The sequence below is a fragment of the Ochotona princeps genome, chromosome 14 (genome assembly GCF_030435755.1).
Source record: "Ochotona princeps isolate mOchPri1 chromosome 14, mOchPri1.hap1, whole genome shotgun sequence".
NCBI classification, from domain to species: domain Eukaryota; kingdom Metazoa; phylum Chordata; class Mammalia; order Lagomorpha; family Ochotonidae; genus Ochotona; species Ochotona princeps.
In genome coordinates, this window is record NC_080845.1 from 15,727,017 (window position 1) to 15,751,660 (window position 24,644).

The window sequence follows — 24,644 nt, forward strand, 5'->3', positions numbered from 1 at the left end:
GGTGTCAACTGGTTCCATTGGAAAGGCCACGAATACTCCATCCAGTTTGCTGAGATGAAGCTAAGACCCAGCAACTTCAGAAATCTGGAAGGAAGGCGCAAACGGGCATGAATTCCAGGGACAACTGTGTGAGGAGTAGAGCCCAGAGAATGGAAAGAAGTTTACCAAAGCATCAGTACCACCAGTCCAACCAGCAAGTCACAGCTGGGCCTTTGGCAAGGGTCTGAGCTGCCAATAGAACGCCGATGCACTGGTCTGAGCCACTCTGTGATCCCTTCCTCGGCACCAAAGACCACAGTCTCCAGCAGCTTTCTGTTTTGTTGTTGGATTCAGCAATAATCCTCCAGTGGACACCACGATGGTTTTTCCTTCTCTTGGGTGGCTCTGGGAATGGGAAAGGGGTGGGTTGTACAGTGGTAGTTTGTTTTAGAACCAGTTGTATTTTCCACAAAGCTGTATAGTTAATTATCATTATTTTTATTAGCAAAAATTACATGTGTGTCATTGGAAGCTGTCGTCCCTCCTGATGCCCCTCTTTTTTACATTTCATACAACAGAAACCAGAAAAGCAATACTGTTTTGATTCCAAGGATATAATTGATATTGTTCATATAATAATGATGGTGATGTAAACTAAAGGTTTTTAAGATCTTCCTTTCCAAACCACATCTGGACAGTACCTGATTGTATTTTTTTTTAATAAAAGCACAAGTACTTTTGAATGTGGCTGTTATTTTGCTTTTCTCAATTCCACCAAAGTCAATGCATCTGAATAAAAGCAGTCATGCTAGAGAAGTGTGGGAAGGGGTGGGGAAGAAGCACAGGGGAGACCATAGGCTGGAAGAGAATATAGCATTTGCCATGTAAAGGTTGGGGAACACCTATGATTTGACACGACCTCTTGCTTGGCATTCATGAGAATGATGTTTTAAAAGGTGTTTTCAGGGGACGAGGTTTGACACAGCTGTTAAAATGCCCCTTGCGATGCCCACATCCCACACTGGAACCACCTGCTTCTGATTCCAGCTTCTTCTTAATGAACAGTTTTGGGAGGCAGCGGGTGATGGCTCAATGAGCTGGGTTCCTGAGGTGGGAGACCCAGATTGAATTCCTGGCTCCCAGCTTAAACTTGAATCAACCCTGGCTGTGGCAAGCATATGGAAAGTGAATTAATGGAAGAAAGATTCAGTCTCCTCTCTTTCTCCTTTCAACAAAAATAAACAATGTTTGCAACAAAATCAAAGGTGCTTTCAGATATATTTTCTGATGCAACCTCTTTGAAATAGTAAGCACTATCATGCAACAGTTAAAATCCCAGAGGCCGACTGACTGGGTTCAAATTTTTTTCTTTTTTGATTTTTTTAAGATTTATTTTATTTTTATTGGAAAGGTAGATTTTACAGAAAGGTCAAACAGATCTTCCATCTGCTGGTTCACTCCCCAGATGGTTACAAGAGCCAGGGCTGAGCCAATCCATACCCAGGAGCACGGAGACCCTCCAGGTTTCCCACATGTGGGCAGGGTCCTAAGGCTTTGGGTCATCCTTTGCTGCTTTCCCAGGCCACAAGAAGGGAGCTAGCTGGATGAGAAGTGCAGCAGCTGGAACACAAACTGGCGGTCATATGGGATCACAGCGCTTGTGAGGGGGGGATTAGCCAGTTAAGCCATTGTGCCAGACCCTGGGTTTAAACCTTGAAGCCACCCTTTCCAACTTTGCAGTCTCTCATGCCTTAATTTCCTTTTCTCATAGTCACACTTATTATTTTCATTAAAGAATAAAACGTGCCATGCATACAAGGCCTTTAGCAAGCCACTACACATAAATTAAGCCTAAACTAAGAGTTTGCGCTTATTAATATCCTATCATACAGGATGGACTGGGATTCATAGAAATACACCAACTTGGCTATGGTTGCTTGCCTGAATAATAAGGAAATAGAGATTCACTCCCAGGCTTCCTGGCTGCAGCGTTCCTGCTGTCTCCAGGCCCCTGATGAAGATCGCTCCTTCTCTTGGAAACGTTGCCGTGGCCAGAGTGCAGGTTGCATCTTGAAGTCTATAAAGGGGAGTTCACTGGGATCTCTCATGTAGCTCTCTGTAATCCTGAATTCTTAGAAATAATATCTGTTAGAAATACATGTTGCCCTTTACACCAAATTTCCCCAATGGGGAGAGAGCCCAGGGTTCTCCAGCCTCGACACACAAATGACAGGTGACTCATTGCCTCCCAGCAGATCTGCTGGTCCCCAGCAAATAGGGTGAGGCAGGACCCCCTAGGGCGTGACATCTTGGAGAACAATCCCCAAATTTATTCTCTTAGGCTTTCCATAAATTGACTAATTTAACAGAAACATTTGTGCTGACGAACCTCACTCAAATGGAATGCTTGGGCTCTGAAGTGGAGATCGGAGAAGTCTACAGCTCCAGCCAGATCCGTCACTGTGGAGTTTATCTTGCTTTAATAAATGCTGTCTTGTTATGTACACAATGCCCTCTTCCAGATCATGAGACCTGTTGCTTGCAATTCAGCCATAGCAACACTGTCCTGGCTGCTTAAACTCAAACAAATGCCTCTATCCCCCGGAGGAACCAAGCCTACAGTGAGAGAAATAATTCTCTAAGGACTGTAGACTTGGGGGTTCCTCAGCCTGATTCTGACTGGCCCCCAGAAGAGTAGACATTCAGGCTGCCAACATATACCCCAAGATTCCGGCTGGTGACAAAACCTTATTGAACAGAGGGTGGCACATGACTCCAAATGAATACTCAGGAATCTGACTCCATGGCATTCAGAGCTCTCCCAATACCCTGAAATTAGGAGCTCACCAGTTCTCAAACTCAGCTTCCGACCTAGATTCCCTGGCTTATCAGGATTAACTCCTTCACCCAGAAAGCTCTCTTTACATTCCATGCCATCCTACAGACCCAGGTTGGACCCCATGAGGCAGGCAAGCTGTCTCCACTGAAACATCATTGCAGGGACCAGCAACGAGCGGTTTCCCCTCTGCCTCTATCCCCATCTTCTGCCCTCACCTGCAAGCCCTGTACCCTTCAAGGCCGTACCCTTTGACTTATCTCAATGCCGCCCCTCAGAGCTCCAGTTAGTTCAGAAAGTGGGGAGCGTCAGTGGGACATTGAATTGGAGAAATGAGCCTTGGAGGGGAGTTGGGCATGTACTTTCCCACCACTTCCACAGCATCACTGTGAGCAGAAGGCATCCCCCAGAAGAGGGCGCACTGTGATGGCCTCCATGTCATCCTCTCTTTTAGTTTCAGTAATGGCTCCCCCCACCTCTCCCTTCAGACCCAACCACGGCCTCTGCACCACAGCTGTTGCTAGTTATGAAAAGCTCTGCCGCCCTCCTGTCTCCTCCACAGTGCCCACACCTCAGGGATGAGTCCCTTTACTTATACTCTTCTTGCAGACCCTTACAAACTCGTGCTTTCTTGCTCCGCTTGGGCACTGGGTGCCACAGTTGTAACTTCCAGCTTGCCTTGTCCATTCTCTCTATTCCAGGCCTCTCTCCTGGTGGTCTTTGGCATCCAGTGACTTTCCAGAGTGTAAAGTTGTTTCTACTTTGGGAGAATTTCCCATTGGTTGAGTTCTTGCTTCCCCATGCGGAAGCCATGGGGAAGATCCTTTTTCTTCCTTCCTTGGCAACCAAGATGCTAACTTGGGCTTCGCCAGTTGAGTACCTACAGAGGAACTTGTGACCTTGAGCAAGGAATGCAAAGCAAAGCATCCACAAGCCTGGCTTGCCCATAGCCTTGACCCACAAGCTATGCATCATGGGTTCTGATACCGGCATCATTCTCATGGCGACAGCCATTTTCACCAGGGACAAAGGTACTCCAGCTGATGAGCCCTGTTACCTAATACTCTTAGATGCCTGAAAATTTTCTAAGTCTTATCTCTGACTTCCTCCAAATTTCATAGCTCCCCAATATCTTTCCAGAAAACCCCCTTTCTGCTCAGGTAGTTCCAGGGGATTTCTGATGCTTGCAACCAAATGCTTTGACTGGCAGTCTCTTTGCCCGGACCACACGCCCCTCACACGTATTGATTCTCCCGCATGCCTGGCACTGGGTTTGGCATTTGCAAAATGTGAAGTCATCTCAGCATCACTGTAGCCTATCAGACCAGTTCAGTTATCATCTATTTCACACAGGGAGCTGAGTCTCAGAAAGTTCAGGTGACTTGTCCATTATCACGCATTTGTGTTCAGATCCAGATCAAAGCCAAATTGCCTGATTCTAGAATTCAAGTTTGTTTCATTTTCATTTTATTTCTTTGTTTCAGTGGCAGAAATACTGAGAAACAGAGAACTCCCATCCACTTATCCACTTCCTGAATTCCTGCAAGAGCCAGGGTAGGGCCAAGCTGAAGCCAGTGCACAGGAACCTAATTCGGATCTCCTCCATGGATGGCAAGAACCCAAGAACTATTGCTATGCTGGTTGCATGCTAGCAAGAACCTGGGAGTGGAAATGGAGCCAAGATGGAATCCAGACACTCTGCTAAAGAACGTGGCTCTTAATTGCTAGGTTATCTGCCCGTCTCCAAACGCAAGTTCTTTATCATGAGGCCACTTCCTCACTTCAGCACACCATCCTCAATAGAGAACAGCACTTCACTCATGCAGCAAGTGCTTGCTCAACATCTTTCACACGGAACAGATTCAACTGAAACAAAGAGAAAACGACCTCCACCGTGGTGGAACTTTGGTTTTAACAAGGAGCAACAAGCAGTGGACAAAAAACAGGAGTGGATCAAACTATCTGCTGAAAGGTACAAGGTGCTGTTGACAAAGGGAAAGAGTAGTTCAGGAGAAGGAACTGGCAGGCCAGGGCAGGTGGTGAAGGAGGAAGTGATGAAGGCTTCTATATTAGCTGCATTGAATAAGTGATCGATGTTCTCATATAGATGGAGCAACGTCAGGCTAGGCAAGAGCTGGGGTTCCCCAGATACCACAGCACTTCAGCAGTAGATCATGGCAAGATGTTAGGTCACCTTGCTCCTGCTCTAAGGCGTCCTGACTGGCTGTCCTCTAAAGGAAGTGAAACATGACAGGTTTTCCCTCCCTAAGCCTCTGAGCCTCCTGAGTTCCAGCCCAGTGCTCTGGGACTTCCACCCCACCTCGTCGCCCCTCTTTTCAGCTAGACCCACCCAGCTCTTCTCCACCCCATCATACATGGCCTAACTCCAAAGGATCTGGAGAATTGCTGGTAGGCTATGTTGAATGGGCTTCCCCCAAGATTCTCATTTCTCTGTTCCTTTAAACATCAATGTTGAGCAGCCCATCTACCCTGCCACACACACCTTCCACCCAGGGCACAGGGAGCTAAACAACCACAGTCTCTGCCTTGGAGCAGCATCTAGGTGAGGAAGAAATGGAGGACAGCCATGGGATGACCCAGCAGGTGGGTAATCACAACCTGAAAGCGAAGGCTGCTGTGGCCAGCAGAGCTTTTCTGCGCAGGTCTTTCAGGATCACAATGAGGTTTCTGATGACTTCCTCAAATGCAGTGGAAAGCTTTCTAAGTTTCAAGCAGGGGCATATTACTACATTCATGGCTGTTGCTTGAAAAACCATCTTGTATTGCAGTTAAGCTTTGGGTTGAGGTGCGAGATAGGAGAAGTTTCAGGAGGAGGCTTCTACAAGAGTCTGGCTGGCTGGGTTATGCACACAGAGCCTGTGGTTCAGAGAGACATTCAGAAGGCTGAAACCCTGACACTTGGGGACCCTGGCAGCTTCTCCATGTCCACAGGTCTGTTCTGAGCTGCCTCAGTCCTCAGAGGGCACTTTTCCTAGGCACGGAGGTCAGGTTGCGCTGGCTCAGCCGAGTTAGGGAAATAGGGAGCTGGAATCAAGACCCCTTTAGCACTGGAAGCTGGTGAGGTTGCGGCACTAGAGTGTGGCTTTTTGGAACCCTGGCTGGAAGGATTCCCCCAAGGTAACCTTGATTAAAGCTAAGCCTGGTGCCAAGGCCAAACCAAGAATGGTGATTGGACACAAAGGGTGTTGGCAGTGGGAAGCATAGAAGAAAAGTTATAGGGCCTTGCCTTGAATACTGGATGCCCTCCCAGAGCAGTCTGGCTCAAGGTATTTAGACAGACACTGGCATGATCAGCATGGCTCTTTGAAAAGTACACTTCCCCACTAGGCATTTGTTCCATCTCTGACCTCTCTGGCTCCAGAGGGCATGCTTTTCTCAGGAGCAGAGCATTCGCACATGGTCAGGGTATTTCAGAGGCCAGCAGAGGGCTCACTTTCCAGCCCTCCATCCTTCCCAAGGAACCCTACAAAGGAATCTAGCAATAAGGCAGGAAGAGGCTGGCTTGAGAACCCCTCCAGTCCCACCAGGATCACAAAGCAGAGTTTAATGCCAAGAAAATAAGTTGCCCAGCATGTTTGCAACTGTAGGTAAAGAAACAAAGTCCCCACTGAGTGCCCACTGAGTGTCAGGGATGGGACTTCTAACGACAGCCACGCTGCCCCTTGGGACACCTGTCTGTGCGATTACTCCCTTTTCTAAGCTCCACAGGGACACTTGGAAGCCTATTTTTTGATTCCCTCTTTATACTTTAGAATTTGCAAAGCCAATGTGGTCATTATAGTTTTTTTGAAGTGATCATCTTAGGGCAGGCATTGTGACAGAGTGGGTTAAGCCACTGTTTGCAATGCCAGCATCCCACGTCAGGGCACTGGTTCAAGTCCCAGCTTTTCTGCATCACATCCAGCTTCCTGATAATCTGTCTTGAAGGAGGCAGGTTATGATCCCAGGTCTTGTGTCCCTGCTACTTGTATGAGAGACATACATGGAATTCATGCTCCTGGTTTGGCCTGGATGAGCCCAAGCTGCTGTGGGTATTTAGAGAGTGAATCAGCAGATGGGATCTCTCTCTCTCAAATTAAAAATTTTTAAAAATCTTCAAAATACAATCTGTAACAAGAGCTGAGCTTGAATCCCGGTTTCCTCATTACAACATTATCTTGATCTGATCACTTAGTTTTTCAATGGGTCCCTTAGGATAGAAATGAAAAATACCTGCCTTGGTAAGACTCTGTGACCGTTTAAGCGAGAATGGCAGTACCTGAAGAAACTGCAAGCAAGACAGACTGGGTAAAAGCAAGTCAAAACAGCTGGGTAAATTCCTCACATTCGCCAGCAGGTGGCAGTCTCCACCTGACTTTAGAAGGGTTGAATCTCCGGTGCTCCTAGTGAGTGACTTTGAGCCATGGGTGGGGCTGATGCCTGTGGGATTCCAGGTCATAAATACACCTTAAGAAAACAGCCCATCACCCCGGTCTAGTCTTTCTCATCATAAGTGGTTCAAACCCAGCCTGGAGGCCAGCAGGAGCACTGCAAGCCGTCCTTCCTGATCTTCCACCCCAACTGCAACACAAACCTCCTGTCAACAGCCCCAAATCGTCCCAGCTATGTGCACATGTGTACTGTGTGGTAAACAGGAGAGGGGATGGTTCTGACCCCCTTCCCCGTGTCCAATCTCCATTCAGATTCTTCATTCCTGATGTTTAACAGGATGTTTAACAGCTCCATTGTAATCCACATCCCAGGGTTAATTTATTTATATTCCTGAAGCCCTCCTTGCTGGCTGAGATAGCCAAGCTCACACATTCTCTGTTGCCTGTGGCAGTTCCTTTGGCTGCTCCCTGATCCCTGAGCTGCAAGTCTGCTCTTCTCTGGGCTTCGTTAACCACACAGGGCCAGACCATTCCAAGTCAGGAGCTTGCTTCTGCTGCTGTTTCTTCTACGATGTATTTTCTATTCCTCTGTAAAGCCTGGTCTAGGGTTTGATCCCTGTGGATTATCTCGAACACTGAGGAATCACCGAGAACAAAGGCTGCTCCCGGCACCTCGAGCCAGTCTGTGGCCCCAAGAGCAGAGGTGACAGGTGGAACCCTGAGCCATACCCGCCTCTCCTGCTCAAGCTGCCCATTGCTGGCCTGCAGACAGGAGAGTACCCTTCAAACCCTCTCTCTCTGGGCACGCTGGCTGCTCCACTGCTCCAAGAATGGCAGCTCCTTCCACTGCTCACCCTTTCCCTGAAATGATTTTTGCCCAACACATGCACAGTTCATTTTCTCGCTATCCTCTGGCATCCCAAAGTCATGCTTCAGTGAGATCTTACTTATCCTCGTATAAATACATGCACATGTATGCCCACCCAGGCAACACACATGTACACGTGTACACACACACCCTCTCCATGCCACTCTGGCTTCTTCCCTCTGTTTTTCTTCATAGGATGTGCTTCCTTCCAGCACTCCTGGTTAACAAGTGGCTTCTTTCTACAAAGGAACTTCAGGGCAACAGGAACTTGGCACATGTGTCCCTGCCGGATCTCCAGTGCCAGGCCTGCACTGTCACTTCTCAGTTAGCACTTGTTGGGGTGATGTTGACCTGGGAGGAGAGCTCAGAGGTCCATGGTAGCCTCATTTAGGATCTACTCAACTTGTTTACTTCTGGCTGTATTCTCAGATTGGCATTTCACAGCTAACACAGACAGGATGGTCTTTTTCCCACAGCCACTGTGTCACAGCGTGAATTCTAATTCGGTTCCCACTCACTCACACCACTGCTCCACAGGGAGGAACCTAACAGGTGAGCAAACGAATCAGCAAAGCAATTGCTCTATCGAAATCCCCCTCGACTCAACCTCCCTACGGAGTCGGGCCAGTGGGCTGAGACTGGCCGGTAATATAAAGACCAGCAGGATAGGTAGAGGGAAAACGCATATTAAATATCACTCATTTCAAATTCAGAGGCATGACAGGGTCTTTGGGATGGGTGTTTAGCCTGGCAGTTGAGACGCTAGGTTTTAAGATGCGCATGTCCTATATCTCAGCCCCTATACCTGAGGACCGACTCTGGTTCCAATGCCAGCTTCCAGTCAGTGGACACTCTGGAAGGCAGTGGGATGATGGGAGTATTTGCATTTGATCACCCATGTGGGAGGTCTAGACCTCAGCCTCAGCCGAGCACTGGCCAGTTTGAGAATTTGTGGGAAATGAGCCAGCAGATAAAATAGCATTCTCTCTCTCTCTCTCTCTCTGTCTCCTCTCTCTCCTTCTCTCTGTCTCTACCACCCGTTTCTCCTCCCTTTCTCTCTGACTCTGTGATGTCAAATCAACAGATTATTTTTTCCCAGAAAAAGCCTTCCACTTGGTGCAGCTTTTAGTTTGTAGAAAGCAGGTTGCAGATTCTAAAAGGGCATGGATTGCCCTACTGTGTCTGGCAGTGCCTCCCCGATGCTTCATCCCCAAGGCTACAGCACTTGAACATGGCATCACACAATAAAGATGTGTTTGTTAAGATATCAGTTTAGAACAACTGGCTGGAAGATACTGAGAAAGATCCAGAGATCACCATCAGGCCAACAGATGGGGCTGGCAGTCAGTTAACAGCTGCCGGATTAATATGTTTGCCATCCTTGAAATGCAGCAAATGCAGATCACCAGGGCAGTTGGAAGATGGAAAGAGGAAACAGAATCATGAGCTAAGATTTGTCTCAAAGTCATTGAAAGTCTGATGCAAACAGGAGATAGCAGGATCTGCTGCCAAGGTCAGAAAGGAAGAAGAGAGCCCACAGGAGAGAAACCTGCAGAATACAGACTATGCTAAAAAAAAGAACTTCAAGTGATGAAAGCTATCGGAAGTATGAATGGGCTGTCATAGAAGCCGGGATGCCTGATGCTAAAACGTTCCTACATCTTGGTGTGATTCAGCTATTGAATAAAATGGCATTGCAATGCATCCTTCCTACACACACACACACACACACACACACACACACACACACACTGCCCACAAAGTGCACTGGTTCTGCTCCTCTGCTTCACCCGGTGTTGAAAATGTTTTTGCTCCAGGCTTTCCATCTCCATCCTGGGTGTCAAACTGCAACCCAAAGAAGGCACCTCCAAAAACTGAGGCACCCCAAAACTGAAATACTATCCTCAAGAAGGTGGGGGAGACAGAATACAGAAGAAAAAGAGAAATGGCCACTGTTTCTCTGCTCAGGCTGAGCCCTTCCCCCTAGAAATGCACTGCACAGAATCCACACGGGCAAGCTGAAGAAGCCCTGAAGCCTTTTACAAAGTCTCAGTTGAGTGAGTTTCTCTAAAGCGGATGCATAGTGGAAGAGAAGCTGCAAGGCCAGCGTGCACTGCTGTCAGAGCCTCTTGGTACCTCCCTTGTTAGCATAGATTCTGTGGTAGGTCAACCAGATCCAAACTTTACTTTCAGGTGAGTTTGAGTATGATTTGCACCTAGGAAGTCAGAAGGAGTCTTGCTCAAAGACCAGGTTTTTCATAAATAGACCTTCAGTAAAAAAAAAAAAAAGTGTGATGTATAATTCAGCTAGCTCATTACCACTTTAGTCCCAACAAAATTGGACCATAAATAGCTTACAACTAGTGTATCTACTGTAATTCGCCTTTCTATACGATGCCTTCAGATTGGATATAACAGGATACCTGGACACAGAGTCAGAAAATTCTCTCCCCAGCCACATTGCAGCTTTATTGGAGACATAAAACATTTCTTGGCATTCTTTGCATCAGCAGTACCAGGCAAGGAAGACAACAATAGGCCAAGCCAATGAATGGTTAGATCCGCTGATGAGAAGTCCTGTGTTTGCTACAGTCCTGTGCCTGCGGCCTTGGTTGAGCTCCGTACCTTCACTGAGCCTCAGACTGCTTCATCTATAAGTCATACAGAAGAGCTACCTTGCATGACTGTGACAAGCACAGCAATGTGTGCTCCGTGTCCAAGACAGCATCTGGCATAGAGCTGGTACCCAGGAAACAACATCTCCCTGGTGTGTTTCCCCCGCAGTGCTTCTTCACACACACACACACACACACACACACACACACACGACCAATAACCACCCGACTGGCAGATTCACAGATGAAACTAATTCGTATGCTGTCAGTTCTTTTAGGAAGAGGTTGACAGGTTATGTCAAGTGCCATCGGCTGTATGTCTGCTTATGGAGGAAACAGGATGGAGGGGAAAATGTGATCATTGAGTAGCTCCATTCTCAGTGGGAGAGCATGCAACACTTGCACGTATCTCTCACATACACTGTGACTTCTGTTTGGATATGTGAGCTCCATAAATCCTTGCATCTTCCAGAGGATCAAGTAAGGATCACAACTTTACTAGCCAGCTAAATACAGGGAAATGATACACTGTGTCCCAAGGCACCCATACCTGACATTCCCACAGATAACTGTTGCACTAGGTTTTCCCCTCCAAAGAGCTGATTCTTGCAAATGGATGAATGTTTGATACTGCAACCAGGAAACGAAATATGTGGCACCCAGCATATTCCCCAGCTTCCTCGTTTGCCAGAAGAGTGAGGACAAATTCATTGGCCACTTATTTTCAGTTGCGTGGTTCAGTCAGTGGCATAACTTACCTGCTCAGTTACTTCCGCTTGTCTCCGTTCTCTTCCATCCCGATGATCCTGGTTTTCTTTCCGCTTAATCCATAACCCATTTCAAGTTCCTCTGCAAAAATGTAAGATAACAGAATATCAGCAACACGATTCCCACTTGGCGCATGGATTCCCACACATCAATTGCTCTCTCTGACTCTTTTTCACTATATTCAAGCAAGTGATGATAGCTAAATAAATAAATAAAAGATAAATAGATTTTAAAAACCTCTACAAACACATCCAGCAATTTTTGATACATGCCAGGCCACTGAGGCACAGAAAATTTTGGAAAAGCCACAAGATACAGTTTAATGTGGTCCAATGCAATGAGGACTAAAATGGAATGCTTTTATTTATCTGTAAAGAAAACTATGAACATAGCACAATGCAAATGAAGGCAAGGACTCCTTTCGCACATTCTAGACTCAAGACAATGCTAATGAGGAATAAAGTTTGTAGTAACCTCCACAACCAGGACCTGCAAAACCTGAGTACAGCGACAACCAAAATCAAGAGGTTATTTATTGTAACTCTAGTTTAAGGACACACACTCTAGAGCCCGGCACAGTAGCCTAGTGGCTATATTCCTCACCTTACATACACCAGGATCCCATATGGGTACAGCTTCATGTTCTGGCTGCTCCACTTTCCATCCAGCTCCCTGTTTGTGGCCTGGGAAAATAATAGAGGGCGGTCCAAAACCTCGGGACCCTGAACATACATGGGAGACAAAGAACCTCCTGGCTCTTGGCTTTGGATCAGCTCAGCTCCAACCATTGTGGCCACTTAAGCAGTAAACCAGCAGATGGAAGACCTTTTTTCTCTGTCTCTCCTTCTCTGTAAAACTGCCTTTCCAATAAAATAAATAAATCTTTTCAAAAAGGACACATACTCTACTGTTCTTCCCTGCTTACAAAACAGACACAGCATTCTGCAGCCTCCTCTTGCAGGTCCAAGGTAGCTTTGCTGCTGTGAGGAGACAATTGAGACAGGCATCACACAGTAGTTACAGGAGCTGCATTCCTGCCTCCTAACCACAGCTTGAAGGGTGACTCATGTGTATTCATATCATCTGATCTGCCAAATGGGTTGGATCGAGCACTGGCCTGTTCACCTAAGGATCAGAAACTATGGTCAATGGAAGGTTCCACCAGGCACGCTGTAGTACAATCTCCAAAGCTCCAAGACCCACCAAGGAGAGGTTATCAGATGCCATTTTATTTTAAGGCTAAGACTCCAAAAGCAAAACTAAACTTCTAGCCAGGTTCTAGATTTCCATCCTCTTCAGAGTTTTGAACCAACTACGAGATGGACACATGATTTCATCAAGGGATAGACTAAAGGTCACTCCTCCCAACTTCCAGGCTACACTAAAATGGTAGGGCAGAGAAGGGGTTTTAAATTGGCTTAAAACAGGACCAGAAGGCGCATGTCCATTCCCAAGGGAGCCTCCTGCCAGCTCTGTGCCATGTGCAGAAAATAACACTGGGTCTTGCTCATTTCCTGGGCCCCTCTTTCATGCCACCTAGGTTTCCTCTGACAGTTGCTCCCTGGCTCCCTGGCTCCCTGGCTCCCTGTGCCTGACTCTTTGGAGTTTCTTCGCCTCACCTCCTGAAGCCTCTACACCAGCATGCGATGATCAACCAACGCTTCAATTCTCCCTTTGCTGTCGTTTCCCAGATAGGCACTGGTGTCTTGCCCTATTTCTTCTGTAAAAACACCAGTCTGGTGCAGGTCTTGCTTGAACCTTGCTCTCAAGACCTAGACTGGCCAGACTGCAATAGAAGGTTCATTGAAAGACAAAAGTATGTGATGTAATAACCACAGGTTATATAGGATGTCGAGAAAGCTTTCTTGCAAACAACAGACACATGAATCTGGCCCTTCAGTGCGATTCAGTGCAGAGTACTCACAGACTGCATGGGAAACAGCCTGTAAAGGGTACCTAGCAAATAATTGTAATGGTTCCTGTATTCACATTGTCTCGACATTCAATCACATCCATTCAGGCAGGCTTCTCTTCAACCAAGCGCTTCCAAGCCTGGCTTATTCCATCTTGAGGTTTGTTCAGGAGCCCCAGAAGCTCACAGGAACGCATGCTTGAGTTTCCTGTTCTGCACTAGAATACATCTTCTCAGAGGGACTTGGTGGGACCGAGCCATTGTATCCCAAAGAACTGACTAGATATTGTTTTTTCCTTCCCCCATGTCCAGCCTTTCCCACTCCCTCACTCCTGTTCATAAGAATCACCTGTCAAGCCCTTATCTCAGGCTCCACCTCAGGCCTGGTAAGTCAAGGCAGGGGCTCACTGTGGTTGGAACACATGAAAATCAGGGGTACTAGGTGAGATCAAATCAGTGAGGTCATTCCTGACCCAACAGTAAAGAACCCCTGTGAAACTCTAGATTTCAGATTCCAGTGTCAGAGTAGTCAAGAGGGTGGCCCAGCCTGGGGCCAAGCAGACAGGACTGCAGGCAGCAATGATGGCCGAGGGCAGGGAACAGGATCTTGGTTCACAAGAGCTGGGGATTGTGTATGGGACTCAGCTACAGCGGATGAGGTTTTAGGCAAGGAATTGGGGCTGGAAGAGCCAGACAGATGCTCAGAGAAATAAGGCCAACGGAGAACCCACAAGATAGAGGTCTGACTCAACCGTTAGGCAAGTGCCCAGACCTCATTTCTAGCACTTTGGATCTGGCATGAAAACAACCACAGTTTTTCTGAGTGGGGCTTATTTACTTGAAATCTGTCTGCTAAGCAGTTTTCATAATGAGCTCATTGAGACCTCAAAATCTTATAAGTTATTCTGCCATTTTATAAACGAAGAAAATGAGGCCACCTCATCTCTGAAACTGTGATTCAAATGCTCTGGTCAAAGTAATTGCTCTGCCAGGATCTGATGGTATTACAACCAAGTTCAAGGACAATGACTGACCTTGAAGAAGGAAGGTTAATGGTTACATTTGGGACAGGCAGGGAGAGATTCTCCATATCAAAGAATACATACAGAGCAATGGTTCCACCAATATCACTTGCAAGGTGATGTACCTTGCAGCACAAACTCACAGCAGGTGGCTGTGTCTTGCTGGGTCACATTGCAGTTGTCCTTCCATTCACAAGGAATGTGTCTCAGACTTCACATCCACTTTCAAGACAGGACGGGAAAGGATTCCAGTCTGGGTTGGGCAGGAGGCTTGGTTTCTTGTCCTACATCAAGGAAAACACAGCCATTCCTATGAGGTGCCTACTTATAAAGCATATTCCCTGAGGTGGGCAGAGCAGACCTTATGATTACCATTTCAGAGAGCAGTAAGCTGAAGATCAGAGATGCTGAGAGGGAAGGTGGTGTAAGAGAAATACTAGTTGACAGCTGGGAGTGTTGCTCTAGCCCAAGCACTGCCTCACCTCTCCTTACTTTCACTGGGCTCCCTGCTCCCCATTGGCACTGACCTGCAGGCTGTGTGTTGGAGAGGGAAAGCGACCGAGTCGGTCCACTTGTACAGAGCAGACACCAGCTCGGTAACCCTGCCCCATGATGTTTTCAAACAACACACATTAACAGTGTTGTCTCATTGAAAATATCGGGCTGTTGGTTATAGCCGTTAGCTTATTGTGACCAATCCGTGCCTCTCCGTTAAGTCTGCTTTCCCCTGGGACCCCAGCTCACCATATTCAACATCCTTTGGAGCTTCCGTCTAGCTTTTCTAAGATGGAATCCCCTTATAACACAATCCTGGGTTTCTGTGCTATCCATTCCCAGTCTCTAACCCTTGCCCAGTGTTTTCCTTTATTATTTCTAGAATCAGTAAGAAGGCACAGCCACACACATTCCGCACTGCTTCTAGTTGGGGGAGAGCCAGCCCCACAAGCTAACTCAGAACCCTGACCGACCCAGTCACAGGTGACCTGAGAGTGAGTTCAGTGTGGCTTCTCCTGCCCTGTGTCACCCTATACAAGCTTTCTCAGCTCCACCGCTAAAATTGAGGGTAGGACTTATGAACACAAAGCACCCTGTGCATAGTTTAGAATTCTAACTTGTAGATCCAAAGCACAAGAGAGACAGATATAGGCCATTTATTCCAAGCCGCAGGGTAATTAAGATGATTTCCTCAGACAGGAAGGGGGAAAATCCATTAAAGGAGACAGAATTACTGAAGCTAATGTCATGTTTACAGAGACCTTCGCATGGAGAAATGCCCACTATTTCACTGATAGCAAAGCAGAGTGGCGAGGCCATAGGTCTTGGATTTGGGCAGACCCCAGTTTAAATCTTTACTCTAACCAGACTATTAGATGGGAGGAGTTTACTTCGTGTTTATGAGCCTCAGTCTTATTACTTGTAACATCATGGATCTCAGAAAGCTGTAGTACTAAATAAGATGAAGCTGTGATGGAATTTTCTTTATTCTCATCATGCTAGGATTAGAAATGGAGCTAGTTAGGAAAGTTAGCGGGAGGGAAAGGCATCTCATTTGTGTATTAATTCATGTTGCAGATACTGGCAATACAGAGATGAATAAAACACACCCTTTGACCGCCAGAAACTCATCATCTGAGTGAGGAGACAGGCTCATAAACAAGTTATTGATCCCAAAGTGTGATAATTGCCTCAAACAAATATAAGAAAACCAGCACGTTTCCCTTCTAGAAGCTGAAAGCAGAGAGATATACACAGGTGTCTATGGAAACATCAACACAAGTGTACACTTTGCAACTCTGCATATAAATTCTAAAAGTAGAGAAAAATATCCATTGGGGCAAGGGTTTACTTAGTGATTGCGCTGCCAGTAAAGACATCTGCATTTTGTATTGAAGGACGGTACTTGTTTCAGCTCAACTTCAACTTCCTGTTAATTGCAGATGACAGTGATGATGGTTTAAATGGTCAGATGTCTGCCACCCATATGGGAGCCATGGATTGAATTTCCAGCTCCAGTTTTGACCCCAACCCAATTCCAGCCGCTGAAAGTGTTTGGAAAGACAGCCAGCAGAAGATAGTTCTCTCTCTCATTAGATTTTTTTAATATAAATAAAGCATCTGTCAATTAGAAAAAAATTAAATTTAGTGATTAAATTTAGCAGTTTACCTCCAAAGTTAAGTAGTAGTTAAAATGTAGTGACACTACATGTGTGTATGTATATGTGTATGTGTATATATATATATGAAGAGATCTTGAAAATGTATATGAAACATGTGTGTTATGAAAAAGCATGAATTAGATTTCTAAAATGTTTGCACAAAATAAGCTTATTTTTAAATTCCATTTTCTATGAAGTTTCTAAAACACTCTCATAGAATTGGTTACCACTAAGTTCTGAGACACATAAAATATTTCATGGCTTAAGAATGCACGCAATTATTTCTGAAATAGAAGGATCCACATCAAACCTTTGAACATGATTACTTGGAAGACATGTAAGGAAAATGGACATAAGACCAAGGCTCGAAAGAGACAAACATCTCATTTGCAACGTGTCCTAGATGGTTGAAAAGCAAAGATAAATATATGATGGATATTTCAATTTGGGTTAATTTTCACAGAAACAATGTGTGTGATGTTCTTTTATATCTTTGAGTATTGTATAAACGAACGTATAGCATTGGGTGTAGTGTTGAAATGGCCTCAGTATAAGTCCCATTAAAATAAATCTTAGAAGGCTATGGCCAGAAAGTAGAATTAAGTCCGAGAGGAGCTAGCCGGGGGGTAATGGAAGCTCGGGAAAAACATCGGAGGATCATGCTGATCTTGTCCAGGATACAGCACAAAAGTTGAATGTGAAGCAATATACACCCAGTTTGCAAAATCAAGAACCACTTGCTAACATGACAGGATTGCAAATAAAATATTGTAATATGTATTGCCTCATTAAATCTAACTCCAATTACCAGGAAAATGTGAATTTAACTTTTATCAATTTACACTTAATTTAGCCAGTACTTTAAAGCAAATTCCCTAGATTTGTTGAATATAAAAAAACAACAACCAAACAAGTGCAGTATCAAGAACAGTGGTTCTTGTCTGCTTTTTCCAACTCCTCCCTTAACAGGTGGGGGGAGGGGGCGGAAACATAGAATCTCCAAAGCACAGTGCCTGTTGGGTGCTAGTGTGAGAAGCACTAGCTTGGTCTGCAAAACAACTCCCTTGGCCTACCAAAATGCACATGGCCCTGCTGATAGCAGGTGAAACTTCAAGTCAGCTCACCTGTTCTCTCTCTCTTTATCCATCTCTCCTTTACCCTTCTGAGCAAAGTCCAGGTGTTTGCTATCTCAATACCCTACTTCTAGATCTTTCTGAAATCTAGCTGTGAATCCATTTGGCATCTGTCCTATTGGCTTTCTGTATCTTCAAACTTCTATACAAAATCCCATTAGCCCTGCTATGGTAAGAGCTTCTGATAAATATACAGTTACGCCTAGGTCTTGCACACAGCACATGGGAATCAGGGACAAGTTGCAGCAGCTAAACTTTTATGCACATCTTAGCCTAATAGGCACCTCACTGCCACACTTATTTGGTGTGTTCTGATTCAGTACAGCATCATGTGAGGTGACCCTACCTGGCAGTAATTCAGCCAAAGTTAGAAGCAAGAACCCTTCTGTTGTGGGTGTTGTGTTGATTTACTTGAAGTGCCACCTTTTCTGAGTGAAATGACCAGGAAGTAACAAACTTAAAGCCGTGATTGTTGGATTCTCTACTTCTTCTCTCCCTCTTGTCCTCTCCATAAATTCCTCGTTTGCTGTCACAGTTCATTTTCTGTGTTAACTTGGTGACACCACAGAGACCAGATGATCTGCTCAAGCATCTCTGAATGGTGTAGTGCAGTCATTCTTTCTTCTTATTACTTATTTTTATTGGAAAGGCAGATATGCAGAGAGAAGGAGAGACAAAGAGGAAGATCTTCTGTCCACTGATTCACTCCCCAAGCAGCTGCCACAGTCGGAGCTGCACCTATCCAAAGCCAGGAGCCTGGAGCCTCTTCAGGGTCTCCCATGTGGGTGCAGGGTCCCAAGGCTTTGGACCATCCTCGACTGCTTTCCCAAGCCACAAGCAGAGAGCTGGATGGGAAGTGGAGCTGCCGGGATTAGTACCAATGCCCATATGGGATCCTGGAGCATTCAAGGTGAGGATCTTAAACACTAGTCTACTGCACCAAACCTGTGTAGTTATTCTTCAAATGAGATTATCATTTAAATTTGGAGGCTCTGAGAAAAACAGACCACTCTCCATATTGTATGTGTTGGGGGCAGGAGGAAGCTCATCTATGTAGTTGAAGACCTTAAGGAAAAAATCGACTTTCCCCAAACAAGAGTGTGGTCTGCCAGCATTTGCCTTCATCCACCCACTCTTCCCTTGGTGTCCACCTGCCTGCTCACACTGAAGATTTGAGACTTGCCAGTCTCCACAGTCTCTGTCTACCTTCCTCTCTGTCTCTGTCTCTCCAGATCTCTCTATCTCTCTTTTTCTCCTCCTCTTCCCTACCTTCTTTGCTCCTCATTACCCTGTTGGTTCTGCTTCTCTGGAGAATTGTGACTTAAGCAAATCTCATTCTGTACTGTCTATAATTAGCCTTTAGTATGAGAAATACCAGATAAAAAAGCAGTAAATCATTTTCTTCTCTACAGAAGCCAGTGAAACTGGTAAATCTACCTTGGCAACAGGATCCAATGCTATGATACACTAAGAAGCAGAATGTTGGACTAGTGACTGTTGTCAAAGGACTATACTATAGCAATAATATGGGGAAAACAGTGGGGGGGGCAAGGGAGGGGATGAAGAATGGGATCCCTGTGCCTATGGAACCATATCATTAGAAAAATTTTTTTCAGAATTTTTTAAAAGGAGCCAGATGGAGCCCGCTGAAATAGTGCAGCGGTAAAGGTCTTGGCCTTGAACACACCGGTATCCCATATGGGCACTGGTTCTGATCCCCGCAGCTCCGATTCCCACCCAGCTCCCTGCTTGTGGCTTGGGAATGCAGTCGAAGATGACCCAAAGCTTTGGGACCCTGCACCCGCATGGGAGACCTGGAAGAAGTTCCTGGCTGCTGGTTTCAGATTGGCTCAGCTCCAGCCGTTGCGGCTCCTTGGTGAGTGTACCATCGAATGGAAGATCTTCCTGTCTCTCCTCCTCTCTGTATATCCGGCTTTCCAATAAAAACAAATGAATCTTTTAAAAAAAGGAGCCAGATGGAAGGTAAAGTTATTGCTAGCATTTTGCCAGTGACAACTGGATAGGGTGTTTCGGGCCGTTGGGATCATAGCTGATATAATCATGACTCTTACTCTCTCCTCCTTCTCCTACCCAAGATTATGTGATCCTACTACGCTTGTCTTTGATCCAGCAAAAGGACAGTACTGCAACCGGCTTTCACATTTGCCCTACTGGGTGAAGAATAAGCATTCAGGCATCTTCAACCATGGAGTCTGAGAAGGCAGGGAAATTCCCCTGGAAGTCCAAAGTGAATTTAAGCCAAGTTCTGGGCTTTTTCTGAGCAAACCATCTTGAAAGAAACTGAAGTGGTGATGATGTAGAAGAGCTACTGGGGCTGTCCCCTTGCATAGAGGCAAGGCTAGTGAAAACACAGGGATTAGCACAGATGAATCATTGCCGGCTTGCTCCCCAAGGGCGTCTGCTGGGGGTAATTCAATAAATATCAGAGCCTGAAAGTATTCGGGGCAATTCAACAAACACCAGAACCCTGAAAGTGCTGACATTCACTGACCCGGCCTGGAGGTTAGAGAAATCACTTCTGAAATTGGTGGGAGGAAGACATGGAGGCGTAGCCCTCTTCCAGAATTCACCTTCCTCCCTTCGGTAAGATTATTTCCTACTCTTTGAGAGGTGTGGGTGACTCCAGAATCTAGATGAATATGCCTGCAATTCCAACCTTTTCTCAATTGTTGTGGGGTGGGGGGGCGGTAGGGCTTTCTGTCCCTCTATGGTTTCTTCCAGTGACAATAATTATGAACAGGAAGGAAGATTGACGGATGTGCTGCTTCACACAGGATGAGCGTGAACAGAGCCTTGTAGCAGCAGTCTATACCTTCTGGCACTGTTCTATCCAGTGGATATATGAACTTACAGGTGGAACAACATGCATAGAACTGACATGGGGAGAGACGGATGAGTTCAAGAAAATCCCAATATCCTCATCTCAATGTTCTACTATACTACAACTTATAGACGTGATGGTTTCCAGTTTGTTGCAAAACATAGAATTTCATTATTTTTTATATCTGAGTTGTATTCCATAGTGTATATATATCACAACTGGAAACCATTAAGCTTAGTGAAACAAGCTAATCCCAAAAAGACAAATACCATGTTTTCCCCAGTCTATGGTGACTAATGCAGCAAGCATAAAAACCATGCAGTCTGTATGTTAAGATTTGATTATTGTGTTCAGCCTGTGTCTTGAGGAACTGCAGGGGGTTTCTCTACTGGCTATTTCTTGAAATCTTTACCCAATGGGATGTTAAGCTTGTGATTGTGAAGTGAAATCAAAGTACATCAGTGTAAAAAAAAAATACAGAATGAGAAATAATAAAAGAGGAGAGCTGGTGAGTAACGTGGGCAGGAGCGAAGGATAGGATGGTAATATCCCTATGCTCTTAACTCTATATTGTGAAATATGTAAAATTGGGTCACTTTATTTTTAAAAATGTTCAGAGGGCCCGGCGGCGTGGTCTAGCGGCTAAAGTCCTCGCCTTGAAAGCCCCGGGATCCCATATGGGCGCCGGTTCTAATCCCGGCAGCTCCACTTCCCATCCAGCTCCCTGCTTGTGGCCTGGGAAAGCAGTTGAGGACGGCCCAATGCTTTGGGACACTACACCAGCGTGGGAGACCCGGAAGAGGTTCCAGGTTCCCGGCATCGGATCGGCGCGCACCGGCCCGTTGCGGCTCACTTGGGGAGTGAATCAGTGGACAGAAGATCTTCCTCTCTGTCTCTCCTCCTCTGTGTGTATCTGGCTGTAATAAAATGAATAAATCTTTAAAAAAAAAATGTTCAGAAAAATCAATACATAAAGTTCTAAAATATATAAAAAAGAAATAGTACCATGGGGGGAACATAAAAATGGCATGTGAATTCACTTTTCATTTCTTTTTAAGAATGATTTGTTCATAAATAATTCACATGTCATACAATTAATCCACTTAAACTAAACATTATAGTGTATTCACAGGGTTGTACATTCATTGCCACAGTCAATTTCCAAATTTTCACTGTCCCCCCAAAAAGAAAAAAAATTCATACCTGTTGAACAGCACACATCAATCTTCCATCTCCAACACCTAGGCAAGTATTAATACACTTTTTTCCTCTGCAGATTTGTCTCATTTGACATTTAATGAAAATAAAATCATAAAGATATGCTCCTTTATGACTGACTTTTTGGTTAACATTCATAGTAGCAAACATCAAAATTTCATTTCCTCTTATTGCTCAGTAACAGTCCATTGTATGGGTACAGCAAGCTTTATTATCTAATCATTTGATGGGCACTTGGATATATCTACCTTTTGCCTATTACAGATAATGCTACTGTGAATATTCATGTACAAGCTTTTGTGTGAATATATTTTCAATCCTCTTGAGTCTATACACAGTATAGTAGAAACGTTGAATTATATGATGACCATTCATATTTTTGACAAACTACCAAGCTGTTTTCCAAAACATCTGCATGATTCTAAATCACCAGCAACAGGGTGAGAAAGACCGATTTTACCATACATTCATCAACACTGGTTACTGTCTTCTTTATTATAATTATCCTAGTGGATGTGTATTGATATACCATTGTGATTTTTATTCCCATTTTCCTAGTAGCTAATGAGGCTGAATAACTTTTTCGTGTGTTTTTAGGCCATTTGTATATTTTCTTTGGAAAAATGTCTCTTCAAACCCTTTGTTCCCTTTTTAATGAAGTTATTGATGCTTTTATTATTGGCTTGTATTATTTTTTATAATTGCATACATATCTACAATTATCTTAATAAAACTTTCAGTATTCTTTTTAAAAAGATATTGGGGAAATGGAAGGGAATTAAATTTATAAAAACGATTTTAACATAGTGTTTTGCTCAAGAGAAAATACAGATGGCATTTGCGCACATGAAAAGATGCTCACTATCATTAGCCACTAGGAAAATGCATATTAAAACTATAATGAAATATAAGTATATACTTCTCAAAATGCCTACAATAAAAATAAAAAACTATCAGTTAGTATGCAGAGAAATAAGTCACTCATACTTAATTAGCAGGGAGTAAATAGTGTAATCACTCTAGCAGCTTCTCCGGCAGCTTCTTCAGTGTCTAGGCATGCAAATACCATACAACCCAGCAGCTGCACTCATGGACATTTACCCCTAAGAAATAAGACTCATGTTCATGCAAACACCTATATATGAGAGTTCATGGTAGTTTAAACATAACTGCCAAAATTGAAAGCAACTGGGTGTCTTTCAATAGGCAAATGGTTAACAACTGCCATACATGAATATCATGGGACATTGCTCCTAGTAAAAAAAAGAACAGAGCCCTGCGTGGTAGCCTAGGGGCTTAAGTCCTGCCTTGCATGCAACAAGATTTCCTACTGGCACCATTTCGTGTCCTGGTAGTCCCACTTCCCATCCAGCTTTCTGCTTGTGGCCTGGGAAAGTGGTTGAGGATGGCCCAAAGCTTTGAGACCCTGCACCTACATGGGAGACCTGGAAGAAGTTTCTAGCTTCTGGCTTCGGATCAACTCAGCTGCCTCACATCAGTTGAGGCCACTTAGGGAGTGAATCAGTGTATGGAAAATCTTCCTCTCTATCTCTCCACCTCTCTGTATATCTGCCTTTCCAATAGAAAAATAAATCTTATTTTTTTAAAAAAGGAACAAAGTTGCATAAATATCATCTAGGGAATTTAGCTGGGAGAGAACAAGTCAATCTTAAATGATGATATGCTATGATTACATTTGAGTTATATTTTTAAATGACAAAATTATACGATAAAAATTTGGTTGTTGCTTGCCGAGAGTTAGCACTAGAGGGGTGTGGGAAAGAATAATGGGTGCAGCTATAAAAGGGCAACACCAGAAAATACATCCACAGAGCATTCTGAATTGTGTTGGCATCTATACCGGTATCCTATTCCTGCTATTCTATAATTCTGCAAGAAATGACCAACGGGGAAATGTGGTAAGTTCAAGCTTATACCCAGTTTCTCAGATATCTTTGTATTGTTTCCTATAAGAGCATGTGAATATATAATTATCTCAAAATCTTCAACTTTAAAAAGAGAGTTGTTTGCCCTCATGACTCTAATTATAGCTCTACGAGTTGTTTTGTTTGCTTTGGAACAAGTAATATTGTCTGTTTTTACCTATAAAATGGCAATGAAACATAGTCTTATAATTATGACAAGGATCAAAAGAAACAAAAAGTGAAAGAGCTTGTAACTAACGAGAAAATTACTGCCGCTGTTACAACCATTACCGGAATACGCTCTGTCCCCAATTCCTGTGGATGCCAAGGTGTCAGAAATCTCCATTCATCATCATTGATGTCTCCATTTGATAATGTAGGTGCTGTGACAAACGAATCAGAATGCATCAATCCCTACTCAAGTGGGCTGATAGAGAGTTGCACACATGAACACAATTAGAAGCACTGAAGGGTTCTGGATGCAAGGACATTAGTCATGCTCTCGGGATCTGTGAGGGCCTCCTGGAGAAGAAGGGCAGCAGACAGACCAAGCTGGAAGCCAGCCACGAGTTCTGCAGACTTTCGGTACCTCTCAGTAGAGCCTTGGACCCTTTGAGTTTAAATTTCCTTAATCTTGCATCCTTGGGAAGGCCACTTTCTATTCAGTGTTTTCCCTGCCTGCTAAACAGGCAGGTTAATACAAGGAGCACCCACATGAGTAATGTAACTCTTCACACAGCATTCACACCTGCGGCACTGTCCTCGTTTCTGCCAAATCCATGTAGTGCCCAATTTGTCACTTGTTCACGTTTTACTTTAAGTCACTTCTCTTCTTCACTGAGATAACTGTATGTGTTAAAGGAAACAGAAACAGCAGTGTGTTTCTTCACATTTCAACAGTTTTGAGAGCAATATATTTCTTACAATGAATGACTCATGATGATTTAGTAAGTAGAATTTTTCCTTCTAAATGGAATAC

The 24,644-nt window shown here is 44.6% G+C and overlaps 1 protein-coding gene and 1 long non-coding RNA gene across 4 annotated transcripts in view; one reads left to right on the top strand and one right to left on the bottom strand.

The window, feature by feature from the left end:
* The window catches only part of TNC (tenascin C), an 81,695-nt gene extending 81,548 nt beyond the window's left edge, over window positions 1–147 (top strand). For all 3 annotated transcript variants that reach the window (XM_058672448.1, XM_058672449.1, XM_036496684.2), the window contains one exon: window positions 1–147. In XM_058672448.1, coding sequence (XP_058528431.1) covers window positions 1–111 — 111 coding nt within the window. In that variant the 3' untranslated portion in view covers window positions 112–147.
* On the bottom strand, window positions 13–24,644 carry LOC131481881 (uncharacterized). Its single transcript, XR_009246615.1, has 3 exons — window positions 24,414–24,644; window positions 23,957–24,048; window positions 13–384 (listed from the first exon to the last, which is right to left on the bottom strand). It is a non-coding gene; the product is annotated as an uncharacterized LOC131481881 (long non-coding RNA).